Source organism: Sturnus vulgaris, chromosome 6 (assembly GCF_052056855.1).
Source record: "Sturnus vulgaris isolate bStuVul1 chromosome 6, bStuVul1.hap1, whole genome shotgun sequence".
Lineage (NCBI taxonomy): Eukaryota > Metazoa > Chordata > Aves > Passeriformes > Sturnidae > Sturnus > Sturnus vulgaris.
The window spans coordinates 204,543-219,945 of record NC_142248.1 but is presented as its reverse complement, the minus strand read 5'-3'; the positions used below and the strand labels follow the sequence as shown (position 1 = coordinate 219,945).

Sequence of the window (15,403 nt, the reverse complement as noted above, 5' to 3'; positions counted from 1 at the left end):
GCTACGTGTGCAGGTGAGAAAGAGCACTTCCAGTTATGTAGTTGTGTTCTTGTGTGGAAGTGCTCTAGGCCTGGCTTCTACAGAGTCTGAAATTACTTCAGTAACTTCTGTGCACGTTAGGCAAGTGTAGGAGAGTTGTAAATGGAGGGAAGTTAGGTTGGAGGTGCCTTGCACTACAATCCTTTGATAGCAGCCTACCTGTCTTCAGGCAAAACCAGCAGGACACAGATGTGAACTGATTTCCTATTCTTCATTATAAATGGCAAGTCACAAGGTTTATTTGCATAAATCTCAGAGATGGTAGAAAAGCTCTGAAGGAGAATGAGGAGATAAGCTCTTTTCTGAGAATGAGGTCTCATGAAAGAATTTTGCTGTACAGTGCTGCACTTACAATCCAGGGGATTTAACTGATGAGATCCCATGTCAATGCAGCAAGCAATATTAAGTACTTCAAGAAATGTGTTCAAATACAGGCTGAAAATAGTTTTGTAGTGGACACTGGAAATTAAATTGTACACACAGTTCCCCTTGATTTCCCCCGAGCATTCTGTAGACTATTAATGCCTCAGAAAAACATCAGCAGAGCAATATCCCTTCCTCTACAGGATCACCTGCTTTGGTTTATAATTGGGTATAATTTAATCATGCATTTCTAAAGTGCTTTGGGAGCCAAATATCTGAAAGCACTTCACAATGTAATGGCATTAGTGTAAGAAGGCATTGATGTATCCCCACGGAGCAAAAGTCTGACACCTCAGTTATAGCTGAAGAAACAAAGAAATTAATTGCTTGCTTACAGTTGCATAGCAGATTAATGGAAGAATGAGATTTCCAATTCCTTCCCCTCTTGCTTTTCAGTTTGTATTTGTTTGCATGTGGAGACAGGTATGCTGGTCAGATGCCAAGAGTAATGTGGTGTATTGTTCATTCTTCATACTCCTTGGGTTTTCCCTGATGGGAAGTAAGGTCCAGGTCATGAAATGTCATACCCAAGCTCTTTAAGATTTGTACTCATGCAGGAGAAGACTCTCTGTGTTGATGGTGCTGGCTCTGTTTGCATGTTTGTGTGTGCAGTGGGAAGCAGCCCACAGTAACTGTCCTCAGCAGCAATTTGATTTCAAGATGGAGCACCCCAGGAAGGACAGTGCTTCTTGCTTCCTGGCCCCACTGAGGAGCCACAGCATGTGACAGCAAAAGCTGTGCCCTGAGCTAGGCTTTCATCAGCAACCCCCATCACTAGTGACCCAGTACAGGGGCACCATTAGTATCACAGCCAAGCCTAAGCTGTGGCTTGCCTCAACAAGCAGCACCTGCCCACTTATGACACCTACAACTTTGCAGCTGCCAGCTGATCATCTGTGATAGCTCAGGTGTGCAGCCACTGGAATTTGTTGGGGGTGATTCCCTCCAGGCTGAGTAACCACAGATTTCTTGTCTGAATGTGGTTCACACCCTGCTATTTTCCAGGACAAGCACACTTGCTGGGACTGGCACTGTGTGTGGAACACACTCCTCTGGGCCCTTTCCCTGTCCACAGAGGAAGAGATTGCTCAGTTTTTAGGTGCTGGAGCTGCAAGGGACACATTGTGGGAGCTTACCTTCATATCCAAAAAAGCTGCCTAACTCTGTCTTCCTTCGAAGTCATTGAGATTTATCTTCAGTTGCTTTAAGGCAGTCTTGTATCCCTTAAAATGGCTTATTTTGGCCAGCAGGCTTCATTAATTCCCTAAACAGCTCAGAATCAAACATGGCCATTTCTCAGTCCCTAACCAGGCTTCCTCTGCATCCATGGCATACTTAACACTTATAAGAAGTCCATGGATGCACTCTGACAATAGCTTTGTGCTTTTTTTTTGCACAGACACTGCACTGGGTACATCTGTTCTCTTATTTTGTAAAATGGAAAGATTTTGCCAACACTGTATGACAGCTAGTAAGGTTTCCAAGACAAAAAGACAAAGAAAATCACTTATTTTATATCCCACTCTCCCTTCCCTCTTTTGTTGAACCCAGTGAAGCTTTAAATCAGGTCATAACACAGAGCTTGGTTCCAGCTGGCTCAAATTGGTGGTGTGAGCACGGACACTTCCAGGTACATAGGGTGAAGTTTTACCAACACTTTTAGAGACAGGCCCTGGCACCTCAAACCTGTTAGTGTCCTCATAAGTGGGACAAAAGAGAGAGGCTGCCAGGCACAGCTTGGAATGAAACTGATACAGTACCAATAATGAGTGACTATATTTGAAAAGATGTTTCAGGGTTATTTTTGTCCAAGATCATTACTTCTGGACAGCCTACTCACAGCTGCTGAGCACACAAACACACCTCACCCAGGGTTTGGTTCTCTCTGCTAATGTGGTACTACCTCACAGGGAAAGGATGCTCACACTGGGTTTCCTGCTCTGATTTTCAAATTGACCCATCTCTGTGTGTACAATACACGCAATACTTCTTCGCTGAAGCCAGCAATTGCCCACCCAAAAGACTGAAAGCAATTCTTTACCATTTTTCTAATAATTTCTGTTGTTACCATGTGTCCCACTTTGCATGCACCCTGTTACACTCCTCCCTGAAGCCACAGCTGGAGCACAGCTTCTTTGTCCCTAAAATCAGTGGGAGCCTTCTCTGTTTGCCAGCCAGGCTAATGCAAGGAATCCTGATAGCACTGCTCACCCAGTTCAGGGGAGGCAGACAGGCCTAAGGGGCACAAGAACAGCTCCCTATCCCCTCTGAGATGTGCTTGCTGGGTAGCATTTACCTTCTGTCTTCCCACACTGAGCTTGTTTAGGTGAGCACTGTTACAACAGGAACACACCTCTTCAAAGTTATTCAAAGCAGCCTGTTTACAGCAGACCAGTCTGAGGAGCAAGGCTTGCAAAAGCACTGTATTGGTGAGGTGCTGATTTATACTCGGATTCCTCAATGGCAGACTATGGCTGAGGGCTCCTGGGGCTCCTCCTTGTCTTGACCTGGGCAGTTTCTGGGTAGGGTCTCTCTGATGCCAGATATTTGCAGCTGAATGAGGTGGGAAATCAGGGGTCAGAATAAGAGACTGTAAAACTGATTTAAGCAGATAAGGCATTCATGTCAAATCGAGCTTAACTGCACATTTATTTTTATTATGTTAGGAATTATATTCTTGATAATTTTAGTTCTGTAGGAGGGGTAGTTGCTGCCTGGAGTTGGGTACTGTAGGCAGGAGGGCATCATACCTCACATGAAAACCAGCACTCTTCATTAGGACACAAGCACCTTCAGACCAGGACTTAAAAGATTTTCTTTAGGGACATTTTTCAGAAACTTTCAGTGGTCATTACCTGCTGACAGGCTGTCCTATGGGAAAGGACTAAGGACTGACCTAAGGATTGAGCAAATCTGCTGATTTGAATAACTGTGAAGGGGTAGCTGATTTCTGTGTTGATTCTACAGGGACTAGACCTCTGTCTCAATTCCTCTTAATACATTGTGGTGGGTTTACCCCAGCTGGACACCTGGTGCAGACCTGAGCCATTTTATCACTAACTCTCCCACAGCTGGACAGGAAAGAGTAAATTTACAAAAGCCTTATGAAGCAAGGTAAGGATAGGGAGATCACTCACCAATTATCATCACAGGCGAAACACACTCAACTTGTGGAATTTAATTTATTACCAATCAAATCAGAGTACAGTAATGAGAAGTAAACCCCTAAATTTTAAAACATATTTTCCTTACTCCTCCCTTCTTCCTGGGCTTAACTTAATTTCAGAATTTTTACCTCCTTTACCCACTGGTGCAGGTGGATGGGAAATGGGGGTTGTGGTCAGTTCATCTTGCTTTGTCTTTGCCCTTCTTTCCTCTGCTCTCACATATTCTCACTCTTCTCTTTGGCTGCATTTGCTGTTGCAGTTTTTTTCCCCGTCTCAGTAGTGTTGACACAGAGGCACTTGGACCTGTTGCTTCTACTGGACATGGGAAGCTTTCAGCAGCCTCCCACAGAAGCCATCCCTGCAGTCCCCTCCTGCCACCAAAGCCTTGCCACACAAACCCAATAGTTTACGTACTCTTCTATTTCTCTTCTTTAATTGCACTCTTCTGCTTAGCCATGTTTTTGAGTTTTAGCCCTTTCTGTAATATTTGCAAAAACAAATAGGGCATTGCACCACCTCAGTGAAACACAGCAGCAGCTTTGCTGCTGTTGTAGCTCAGAAGGGGTGAATATAATTTTCCTTAGGCCAGAAGGGGGCAGGTTGCAAAGAACACAAAGACTATTAGACCCAAAGTGAATTGTTCAGAACAGTGCTGAAGTAAAAAGGGGAAAGGGGAGTGAAAATGAGAACTCTCTAAAGTTTTGTAAAGATTTTTATCCATAATTTTATGACACCTGCTTTCAAAACATGGGATTGACTGCACTAATTATGGCACTTAGTCCTTTTCCTTAAAGATGGACACAGGGACAGGAAGTTTGCAGAAGTTGAAACACAAGATATAATTAGTGGAACTAGCTGTGCCTGGACTGGCATGCAGAACAGCATTGTTGTGGCTGTGTAGTTTGTCTTCACGTGGCTCAAAATGCAGCTGCCCTTGGCTTCTGTGAAGGTCAGCTAGACCAGGTGGCAGAGTGGGGCTTCTGCTGAGCAGGAGCACTTCCAGTGTTTCCATCTTCCTTCTCTCTAAGTGATTCCTTGCAGTAGGATGTTAAAGGTGATATTTCTAATACCCTCTGATAGTGTATCTTAATGGTAATAAAAGGGGCCAAATATTGGAGAGAATCCTGCTTCCAGGTTCAAGAAGAAACTTGGATTCTGCCTCCTTTTCTCCAGATAGCCCAGCAGGAGCTCCATGATATTCTAGGCTTCTTTGTGTGAGATTGTATATAGACACAGAGTAAGCCATAAATCTGAAATATTTAAATCCTCACAATACCGAGAAAGTAACTAGAGTTTTGCAAATGAGGGAGTCACTTTTACGAACGGCTGGCCACAGAAAGTGCAGGAACTTCACTGCTGATGGCCATGCCTAGATAAGGGACTGCAGAAAATCTGAACCACTGAACAGGCTGGCAGGTAGATCAATACAAATATACATACATTGATGCTGGTTCTTTTAACGTAGACTGAAATCTTCCAGGACCCAGTTGTGGAATAAAAATATAGCAGTCGCCAACACTCAGACACCCTGAGAATCTGTGTGAGAGAATCAGAAGTCAGAGTCAGAATCTGTTCAGAGAATCTCAGACACAGTCTGAGAATATTGTGCCACTTCTATTCCATCTGGAGCTAGGAAGGAGGTAGCAGGAAACAGGATGCTTCTCCCAGCAGGCCTCTAAGTGTTTGAAAGGAATTGTGAAAGACCAAATAAAAGGGAGAGGAGAGAATGCTCCTTTGCCTCCTGCTAACCCCTTTAGGCTGCCCTGAAAATAATTTGGTTGTATTTCAGGAACCATTCCACTTCAGAAAGGGAGTATGAAAGAGTCTCCATTAAGCCGACAAGCAGATCCATTTAATTGACTGGGAGTGCTTACACCCAATGTGTTTCTATGCCATAAATCCTTGAAACCTGTTCCACTAGTGACAGATGGCCTGGTTCAGGATTAATGAACAAAATATCTGTGCCACTGCATCAAACAGCTGAAGAAGCTGGCATCAGATCCCCAACCAGAGAAAAATGTGCAGACTACTCTACTCCTTTCCTCCTGGAGATTTTTCCTGGGGCAAGGGGTGAGAGAGATTTGGCCATTAGTCTGGGAATTCCTGGCAGTGAGCAGTCTTCCTGGAGCAGTCTTGTGCAGCAAGCTCCCTTCTCCCTGGAAGTGTGGACAAATTGCCATCATCTCTAGGACAGGCTGGAGCAAGCTTGCTCCAGAGATTGGCATCCCAGGGCACCCAGGATGTGGTATAACACCAGCGAGGTGCCTGGTTGTGTTGGATGTGCTCTGTAGGCTGCATGTGGGTGTTTTTCAGGGTTCCCCAGGTAGGAATCCGGTGGCTGACTGTGACAATCAGCTTTAGTGGAGTGTTGAGCAGCTCCAGCACAAATTATGCTGGAGGGTATAACACTGGCACAAAGCTGCCCACCGCAGAGGGGCCTCATATTCTGTGCTGAAACAGTGACAGCAACAGAAAATAAGCAAGGAGATATATCTGGACAGTAAAAATATCCAGTAAATTAATATTTTTAATTGCTGTTACACACTGAAGAAATGAGAAAAAAGTTACATTCCAAACAAAGAATTAAAATAGTAAAATCAGCATAAAAATGTGTTAAGAAAAGATCCCAGATCAAGTGGCTGTACTGTATGTGGTCACCTTTACAATCACAGTAAAGAAAGTAAGTGCTAGAGACTTTCAGACATGGCAAAGTGCTTGACTCCCCAGAGGAGAGCAGCTGTTTCAGACACATCTTTCAGTGCACTTGGCCTGGAATGTGTGGGAGAGGGGCTGGAGCAAGACACTCACATGGGTCCAAGATAAAGATTAGTGTTCAGGACAGACCAGCCACTCTGCATTCTCAGGCAGGCAGAACTGCCACTTGCCCGGTATCATTTGCTTTTTCCTTCCTTGTTTTTTTTGTTTGGTTTTTTTTGTGGTTTTTTTTGGGTTTTGTTCTTGTTTTTGCTTTCTGCTTTTTGAGTTTTATTTAACTAAGATTCAGGTTCTGCTGTCCTGACCTGCCAGCACCACAGGCTTGGAGCAAGCCTCTCCAGCTGAATTAGGAGCAAGGCTTGGTCCAGCAGGAACCTGCACCAGCAGGGTCTAGATAAATATGTTTATAATGATTCAGCACCATTGCCCAACGGGCAATGGTTTCTTGCTTTTCTTCTGTCAGGAAAAGGTGTCTTTTATTTCTGTATGCTCTGTCTTTTGACTGATCCGAATTGGCCCAGTCATGTTCCCACTGAAGTCTTGGTGGTTCAACCCCTGCATCATGTGTTTCAGCCTGACTTTTGAGCCATCACACCACTCCAGTAGTTCACCCAACAGCAGCATACTGTCACCACAGAAACAATACAAGCCACAGAATTTTTGGCATTCCTGCCAATTTGCCACGTTTTTTCATTTGGAGTCTGTGTAGAGTTGTGTGTTTTTATTCATTACAGTAAGAGTGAAACTAAAATAACATTAAGAAAATTTTCCCCAGACTAAGAAAATGAAAACCCATCAAATATTTTAAAGAAACCATAAAAATTTGCATTGTGTCTGCTTCTGAGTTCATATGAAAATTTTACCGCAGCTGCTTCAAAATTATGGTCCATTTCGCATGTACACAGTTCACATTCCTTGGTGTGTAATTCCTTGCCTTCATTTGTGTTTGTACAGCAGCTAGTGCTACAAAAACTAGGTAGTTTCTAGCTGTGGTCCAGATTTAGATCAGTGAACAGTAGCATTTTTATCTTAGTTGAGAACATGGTGATTGTTGAGAGCTGTATTTCTAGATCAACTTCTGTTCTGGGCCATAGGACTGGTGGTACAAGCACTTCCTCTGCTACAAAACCCACTGCTTCCTTGATTCACGTGAAAAGAAAGGAATTCAAGAAGGATGTGCTGACCTTATTGATTCCATCAAAGCTTTCTCTCTCTGCTGATTTTCAAACCAGTAAAACTTACAATCAGAGAAATTAAACATCCCTTTGAAAGTTGCCTCATGAAACCCATCTGACCTTCTGCAGACTGAAGGTTGAACAGAATGACTTCATTTTCTGTTCCAGCTTGTTCAAAAGCCCCAGCAGATTGTGAAATATTCTGTTTTGGCTGGATTATACTTACTGTAGCTAACAGTGAGGGACAAGAGCAGACTGCAAAAGTTGGATGCAAGGTTTGCATCTAAGAATTTGGTCAAGCCTTTTAGAAGAACTAAAAACCATTTAAAAAACTGAAATTAGAGAGTTCAGATTTTTAAGCTAAACCTCCCTCAGAGTTCAAGTATAGCTGAGCACATCCCGTTAACCAGCATGAATAAATATTTTGCTTTTTTTTCTATCTGATGCAAATTGAAAAGGCAGTCACGCATTCCATGTTTTAAGAGAAGTCCTGCAGATCCCTAAAAGGAATTTTAACATTAAAGTTGGATAATACTTGTGACACTTGACATCTTCAAAGTTCTGTATGAACATCAATCCTCACGTCACCCTTGTGAGGTAGGTAAAGGCAGCTCCATTTTAGAATGGGGTGAGAGCTTGGTCCCCTGCTGGAATAACTCGGCATTGCACTGGCCCTCATACACCAGATGTGGACCTGGCCCCAGAAAATTTAAGTGACTCACCCAAGGCCATAAAAGGAGTGAGCATGGATAAAAGGCAAGAGAATTACCCAGGAGGATTTCTGTCATGAGACGACAGCAACTTCCCATCCTCTTCCAAGAAGATAGTTATGATGCCTCTGCATAAAAGACCCTGTCTGTATTCAGAAACCAAGCAAAGAGAAAGAGGCACCTGCCACTAAGCTCTACAGTTGCTGTTTGCTTTGATCTGCTTCTTCCAGAACAGCTCCCAAAAATACCATGATAGCAAGATGAAAATGCAGGTGTTAAGTGTCAAGCAACAGGACTGGAAAACTTTGAAAAGCCACTTAAAGCTGCCAAGCTCCTCTTGGGAATTTTATAAGCTTGTGCAAAAATATATAAATTACCTCCACTGACGACAACATGAAACCTTCAGTAATCTAGTCAAAAGCCATGTAAGATCAATTCTTAAACCAATTGGTCATACAGATGCCTCAATATGGAGGAGTAAGAAGCCAGGTATTCAGCACAGAGTAAGAATAAAGTTTGAAGTTAAAATCCTCTGGCTTTGTTTGTCTTGACCTGCCATTGGTACATGAGCATCACACTGTGACACAGCCCAGAAGAATTACTAGCACTTAAAAACAAGTTGCAATTAGCACTGCTTCTTTGACTGACCCTGGGAGTTCTTTGCAAGGAGGATCTGCCTACAGAAAGAGGCTGAAGTGAATGCGCTGCATCTTTTATATGTCCAGTTAAAGAGCCAAAGGACTCTTAAGGACTGTGCTGAAAAGATGAAGAATGAAACCTCAGTTTTACAATGCAAAGAGGCAACAGGACAGCAACATTATTTGTCACATATGAACACCACTCATTTTTTTGCTCTATTTCCAAGTGAAGATTGCCTCGCTGGGGTTGAGGGAACGGTTTTATTCCCGAGAAAAGTTATTTAACAGCCGGCCAATACTGCTTAGTACTTCTCAGGATTTAGGCATTTCAGAATTGTGTCAGATCACAGTCCACAGCAACTGGTCTCTTCCCAGCAGGAAAGAGCATTCAGGAAAACAGTCTCATTCAAGTAATATAGATTAGAAAGAGGAATGCAGAGCCAGAGAGAGATTTTGAAGATCAAGAGCCTATTGCCAGCAAACCTCCAAGCCAACCAGGACTCTCCTTTGCATGCTGAGGGCTCTGCCTCGTGTTCCCAGGAAGGCTGAAGCTGTTGCAGCACTGGGATGGAGCTAATGTGACTGGCCAATGTGTCCCAGCCAAGTCACTCCAGGTGATCTGTCCCAGGACAGCACGGGAACAACAGCCCACTTAGGCTGCACAAGTTTCTGCTGTCCCACCTAGAGACCTCTGCCACCAGAAACTGCACCTCTGAAGGAGTGTGGAGAGGAGGGGCCTCCTAATAAGACATTAAGACTCTTTTTTGCAAGTATCCAGTGGCTGATGGTAGAGCAGGACAGAAAAGCAAGCCAAGAAGAAAAAGCACATAGAAAAGCAACTCAGCTATTTTCAGACAGACTACTCGTTTCTAGAGAGGAAAAAAAAGAATCAAAACTCAAGATTTTTAAATTAAGCTTACTTTATCACACAAGCATTTCCCTCAAAGCAAAGGGAAGCTCAGGATGTGGGGGAGCTCCTCTGAAGAACTGCCAGCTAAGGACTGAGTGTGCTGGACTGACCCATGCCAAGGAGCTGAGACTCAAAGACTGCAGTGTGCTGTTTGCTCACATGCTGGGAGGATGCTGGGACTCACCCCAAATGCTTAGCTGGGTCACCCTGTTGCAGGAGGAGACTTGCAAACAGCCAAGATGAGTAACAGCAGGTGACATCTGCAGAGAACTACAGTGCAGGGTTCAATGTGTGGCCAGGAGATAAGCAATGCTGATGAATGAAAATGGTTTATGGCCCTAAATTCCCTTAGCTGTTTACTCCAGGCAGGTCCCGATGTGCCAGTGAATGAATACTGACAGTATTACATAACAGCATTAAAGGGAAAGGATTACATGGGGCTGTGCTACCTACAGTGCTTTCCCTCTCCATAATGCAGCTGACCTTTCTGATCCCTGTCTGAAAAGCAGCAGATGCCCCCACGGGATCAGGGTGGTTAACCCAGATTTCTGTAATACTGGCTGCATTTGCACTGATGGAGAAGTCATGGGGAGGCAATGCCTATTCCCTGCCAGGCACACCAGGTGAGGCTGGAGAGGAGCAGGAGACCCACTCAGCACCTCTCAACACAAGGGAAAAGCTAGCAAGGGTCTATGTGAGTCCATGTGAGCTTGAGAAGGAAGTGACAGGCATGTTGAAGACAAAGGACAGTGCTTTTCAGGAAGCTCTGCTGAAAAGAACTTTCTAAAGAAAAAAAGAAGTGGTGTAAAGAGGATCATTTTCCATCAGCTGGCAAACCATAGCAATCTACATCCAAAATCAGAGCCTTGATCACAGGAAATGCTCACACAAAGATTTAAGATACTGCAGGCAGCAGTACTAAAGGTACTACTGAAAGTGCTACTAAAGCTTAATGGGTACATGGAATATTACTTGTTAGGACGTTGGAGAAAAAAGGCATGAAGATTTGGGATAATTAGGGCATACACTAAGTAAGAGAAGGAGTAAGTTCTGCTTTAAAAATCAAAGTTCCTCGTGTGCCCATTACATCTCACTGGTGGCTGTAGGCACCGTGTAACTGTGTGCACGTGGTGAGGGAGAACATGCTGGCCTGGCTACCGAGATATCCCTGAAATCCCACCAAACTCCTGCTTTCTACAGTTCTGCCACAAGCAGCAATGCTGACTTGCACCTAGAGACCTGCCCTGGAACAGTGATCACTGCAATTAAAGCACACGGCACTGCCAGCACACCTCTTGCTCTGTGGCCTCTGCTTGGGTTTCTGCCTTCATGCTGGTTCTGCTGAGTACTGCCCCACATGCTGCCACTGATTCCAGAGCTCAGCTCCCCACTGGGTATGTTTTTACTCTCCCTCCAAGCTTCCTTTCAGCTCCAGTTTGCATACTGAGTTTGTAATGCACAAAAAAGACAAACATCGGTTAAATTAACTTTTACCTATGACTTTAGCAGAGATCTGTGCTTGTCTGCCTACAGTCGGGAGCAAGCCTTTTAGCACAGTTCATGGCCAAACCTCCTTTCCACCAGACCTCCTCTTCCCAGACATTCAGCATCAATTTCAAGACTTACAAGCAAAATGCAGTAGTAGAGCACTTCCAAGGAGAAAAATTTGAATGAGTAGCTATTGGAGGGACAGTCTAAGCATTCTGATGGGGACGCCACACTGAAGTAAGCTGTATTCAGAGAAAGCCAATTAAAAAAAAAAGTAATTCCCAAAGGTAATGCTTCAAAGAAGCAAAATCAACACCAGTGTGCCTAGAGAAATGGCAATCTCTCTCAGGGGCGAATGCAGCTACAGCACCTGAGACACAACCCATGTGTTCACAGACTATTGGCACTCCACCTAGCTCCTCTCCCTGAAGTCCTCTTCCTCTCTGGTCTCCACGGCCGACAGCGCAATCAGCATTTGGGCGGCGTAGTAGGTGGCCATGATGATCAAGCGCGAGTAGGGCACAGGGAAGCAGAACTCGTTGAGCGCGGTGGTGAGGTCCGACACCATGAAGAGCATGGCACCCACGCAGGCCGACAGCTTGGTCCACGTCCACAGGTCATTGCACAGCTGCACGCCCGTCACCGCCCACCAGCCCATGAAGCCGATTAGGCCGATGTAGACGGCCACCAGGTAGGTGAAGGGGCCCGAGAGGTAGGAGTACAGGAAGGCATAGCAGGAGCTGGAAACAACGCCCATCAGCAAGCCGGCTTTGAGGTCCAAAGGCTTCATGCCAAAGGCTGAAGAGTACAGGATGTGTGTGATGGAGAACATCAGCAGACCTGAAGAGAGGCATTGTCACAGAAAGTGTGATCTTTCATCAGTGGCTGCCAGAGGAAAGCATTCCTTGCAGTGTTACCTACCAGTTACACTACCAGTGATAACCATACTGACCATCTGGGACCATTTTATTACAAAAATCTGTACATGGCAGACAGTACCAAGTCCCCAACCTAAAAAAAAGCCCCAGCACAATTACAGCTGCAGCCAAGTATAGCTCTGCTGTGACAAAAGCCTTTCTGCTGATAAGCTGGGTGGAATTGATGGAAGCTGATTGAGAAGGAATTGATCTTGTTTTTCAGGTAGTTCCTCTTCCCCTGCTTTGGATGGAAGGTTGGGAGGAAGTTAGACCAAAGATCACCCCCTCTAACTATCCACAGTGTTTTCTTCATAGGTCACATGTGGAACATGAACACTGGAACCACAGCAGTGTAGGAACAAAACATGACAAAAGACACAAACCCCTCTGAACCCTGACACAAAGCCTGCACATATTTAGCCACAAACCCAAAGGCACTTGAGGACTAAATCTGGCTGCTTCTCCATCTCTGCCTAAGCTGGAAAGAAACAGCTGGCATATTTCATATGGGACTGCACCAATGTGATCTGCCAACAACTTTATGGCTATTTGCAAGACTCAGATGAACCTTACCAGGAATCAGTCAGAGAAAATAAAATGCTGGTTTCCCTTTCAAGTGCAACACCCCTGAAAAGTGCCAAATGTGGGTGTTAGAAGGTGTTGCCCATATGTTATTCACTTGCCACTAATCCATTTGACAAAAATATGTCCCAATGTGTTGGTACAGCTGCTGTCTCCAAGCTGTCATGACAACTGTAGATAATGGGCTACAGAGCCCAGCTCCTTGGGTCTTCTGGTTCCCAGACACATACATGGTGCAGCTGCAGGCTCTCCAGCTTTATCCTGGCAGGGTTATTAGAGGAGCTGGAAGTTTTCATGCAATTCTACAGCATGAAATGGAGAAAAGGATCTGGGAAGCTGAGTTCTCCAGCAGGACACTTGTTAACATTTAACACATGATGCACTGGTGTAAAAGGCAGTCACAAAAACCTGCAGCTGGCAGATGTTGCTTCATCCTACTACTCTTGTGTTGAGGCAGCCCAAGGAAGTGGAAGTGTCTCCCTCCCTTTGGGAGGACCAGATCAGACACCCACAGAGAGCTCAGCCATGGTGGGATGAGAAAAATCCACAAAAGGCAGAGAACTGGTGTTTTGCAGGGTGAGGCTAGAGAAAATGTACAGTGTGAAGGGGAAAGAAAAGAAGCACAAAAGAGGACAACAAGAAGCTGATGTTTCACAGAGCTATTGCACCTCATGGACAGAACACTGAAGAAACTGAGAAGGGATTTAGGACAAGAGCTCTTTATAAGGTTATACTGCAGGAAAGGTTAGAGCCCAGGGAGGTGGTAAGAAGAAGAATATGTCACCCTAGCAGTGAGGAATTTTTTTTCCTTCAGTGGCATTATATGGAACATTCTGCAACAGGGGACTGAAGAATGTGTTGTCCTTCATGCAGGCATCTGGCAGCGAGGAGGAGGAGAGGACAGGATGTGGCAGGCAAAGAGCCTGGAAAGGCAGGAGGAGTTTTGTGATATGTGGTGAGGCTGGTCACAAACAAGGGAGTCAGCGCCCAGGTTTACTCATTCAACACCCACAAATCAAGCCAGGAACTGGGGAAAACTGATGGCTGCACAGGGAAGGGGGTGCATTTCTCAGTCCTTAGCTTGGTTCTCTTAACTACATCAGGGAGATCAGCCCTTTTCTCCCACTTTCTTCCTCTGGGTTTCCTCAGGCTAGTAATAAGGCCTTTTTGCTAGTCCCTGTCTTCTTTACCAAATGCATAAATTGTTTCTAAGTGCCTTCTATCAAAGGAGGTGGATATTAACATGGTAAAGTATCTTCTACATGCAGTAAGACACTAGTCAGAAAATAACATGCTATTAGCAGACTGAAACAGCAAAAATGAAAAAAAGTCAAACGTGTCAGGAGTAGGTTCCCAGGCACTCACTTCCCTATAAAGTAATGAACAAATGTCCTTTTATAAACTCATTGTCTCAAAAGCTTTTCAAATGAGCCCAGTTTCCAACCCTTTTCAGTCCAAAAACTGCAGAAATTGAACAGAATGTAGATTTTTATCCAGTATTTTCTCTTCTCTCCTGAAACTTCAAATTCCTACAACTGATGATGTCAAAACTATTGTCAGCTATCAGCAACAGCAATTTGATGAGTTTTAAATAGGAGAAAATACATTTTTCAGGCAAAGTGAAGGATGAAGTGGAGCGGTGCACTTTATCCGCTTATATCTGAAATGTAAATATTAACACTTCCCTACAGAAGGTAGTTTTGTGATATGTGGTGAGGCTGTCACAAACAAGGGAGTCAGCTCCCAGGTTTACTCATTCAACTCAGCTCAGTGGGCTGAGATTTTCAAAATGCTCCAACAGAGTTTTCCTTCTCCTTAAGAGGAAAAAAATGTGTCTGAACCCACAAAGCAGAACTTCTCAGTTGTGAGACTAAAGTTGAAAACCCAACTCCTTTGCAGATTAAAGCACATCAACAAGATGCTCAATTACTGTGACTGGTTACCCTTCCTCTAGCACTAACATGGAGAGGAAACTCAGAGATATACCAGTTACATGGGAATGGAGAAGCATGGAACAGTCCGTGCACAAAAATGATCACAGGGAGAATTGGGCCTTGAATGTTTCCCAAGCCATAGCTCAAGGAGCAACTCCAGGAGGCAAAAGCAGTTGGGCTGAGGTGACTGAGCCAGGTACTCCTGTTGGGAGGAGACCCTTGGGTGTGAATGTCAACACTCAGCACAGAAGGGATGGCACCTCAAGAAAGCTGGAGCTCCTCAGGAACATACCCAAGGTTCAGCCAGATAGATGCAATCCTCAGGGCCTAGTCCATACCCCAGCAAAATCAGTAAACATTTTTTTTACATGAACTTTTAATGGGATGGGGATAAGCCCTTGGGAAGCAGGATAAAAAGCAGATTCAGAGCATTTGGCCTTTTATATCTGGCACTGTACATACTTCCTTCTCATAAAGAAACAGCTTGTGGGAATACCAGAATAAAACTAAATACTAACCTCATAAGAGAGGGGAAAAAATAAGCCTTTGACTTTCAGAGCTGACAACAGAACAAGTCAGGAAAGTTCCCTCATCTCATCACATTTTCCAGTGGGATAGTCACAGCAGCCAGTTAATGATGGGTGTTGTGTGATCCCTGTGCTGGTTAAATTAACTTCAGAAACCCCACCAGTCGGTTCAGTGAAG

General features: G+C 44.4%; 1 protein-coding gene and 1 long non-coding RNA gene across 5 annotated transcripts in view; one reads left to right on the top strand and one right to left on the bottom strand.

Moving 5' to 3' along the window:
* The window catches only part of LOC106859790 (lysoplasmalogenase TMEM86A-like), a 38,595-nt gene that overhangs the window by 6,291 nt on the left and 16,901 nt on the right, over positions 1-15,403 (bottom strand). The window contains exons 3-5 of one of the 4 annotated variants that reach the window (XR_015804363.1): positions 11,678-12,105; positions 5,070-5,165; positions 798-951 (exon numbers count right to left, since the gene is read on the bottom strand). Coding sequence is in view for 2 of the 4 variants with exons in the window: in XM_014887292.2 (XP_014742778.2) it covers positions 11,678-12,105 (428 nt within the window). In the remaining 2 variants the exon portion in view is untranslated. Of the gene's footprint in view, positions 1-797; positions 952-3,630; positions 5,166-11,635; positions 12,106-15,403 lie in introns of those variants that run through there. The other 3 variants (XR_015804362.1, XM_014887292.2, XM_088166633.1) reach the window with 3 other exon arrangements.
* Positions 1-15,403, top strand: part of LOC148223269 (uncharacterized) — a 42,938-nt gene that overhangs the window by 21,988 nt on the left and 5,547 nt on the right. The window lies entirely within an intron of this gene.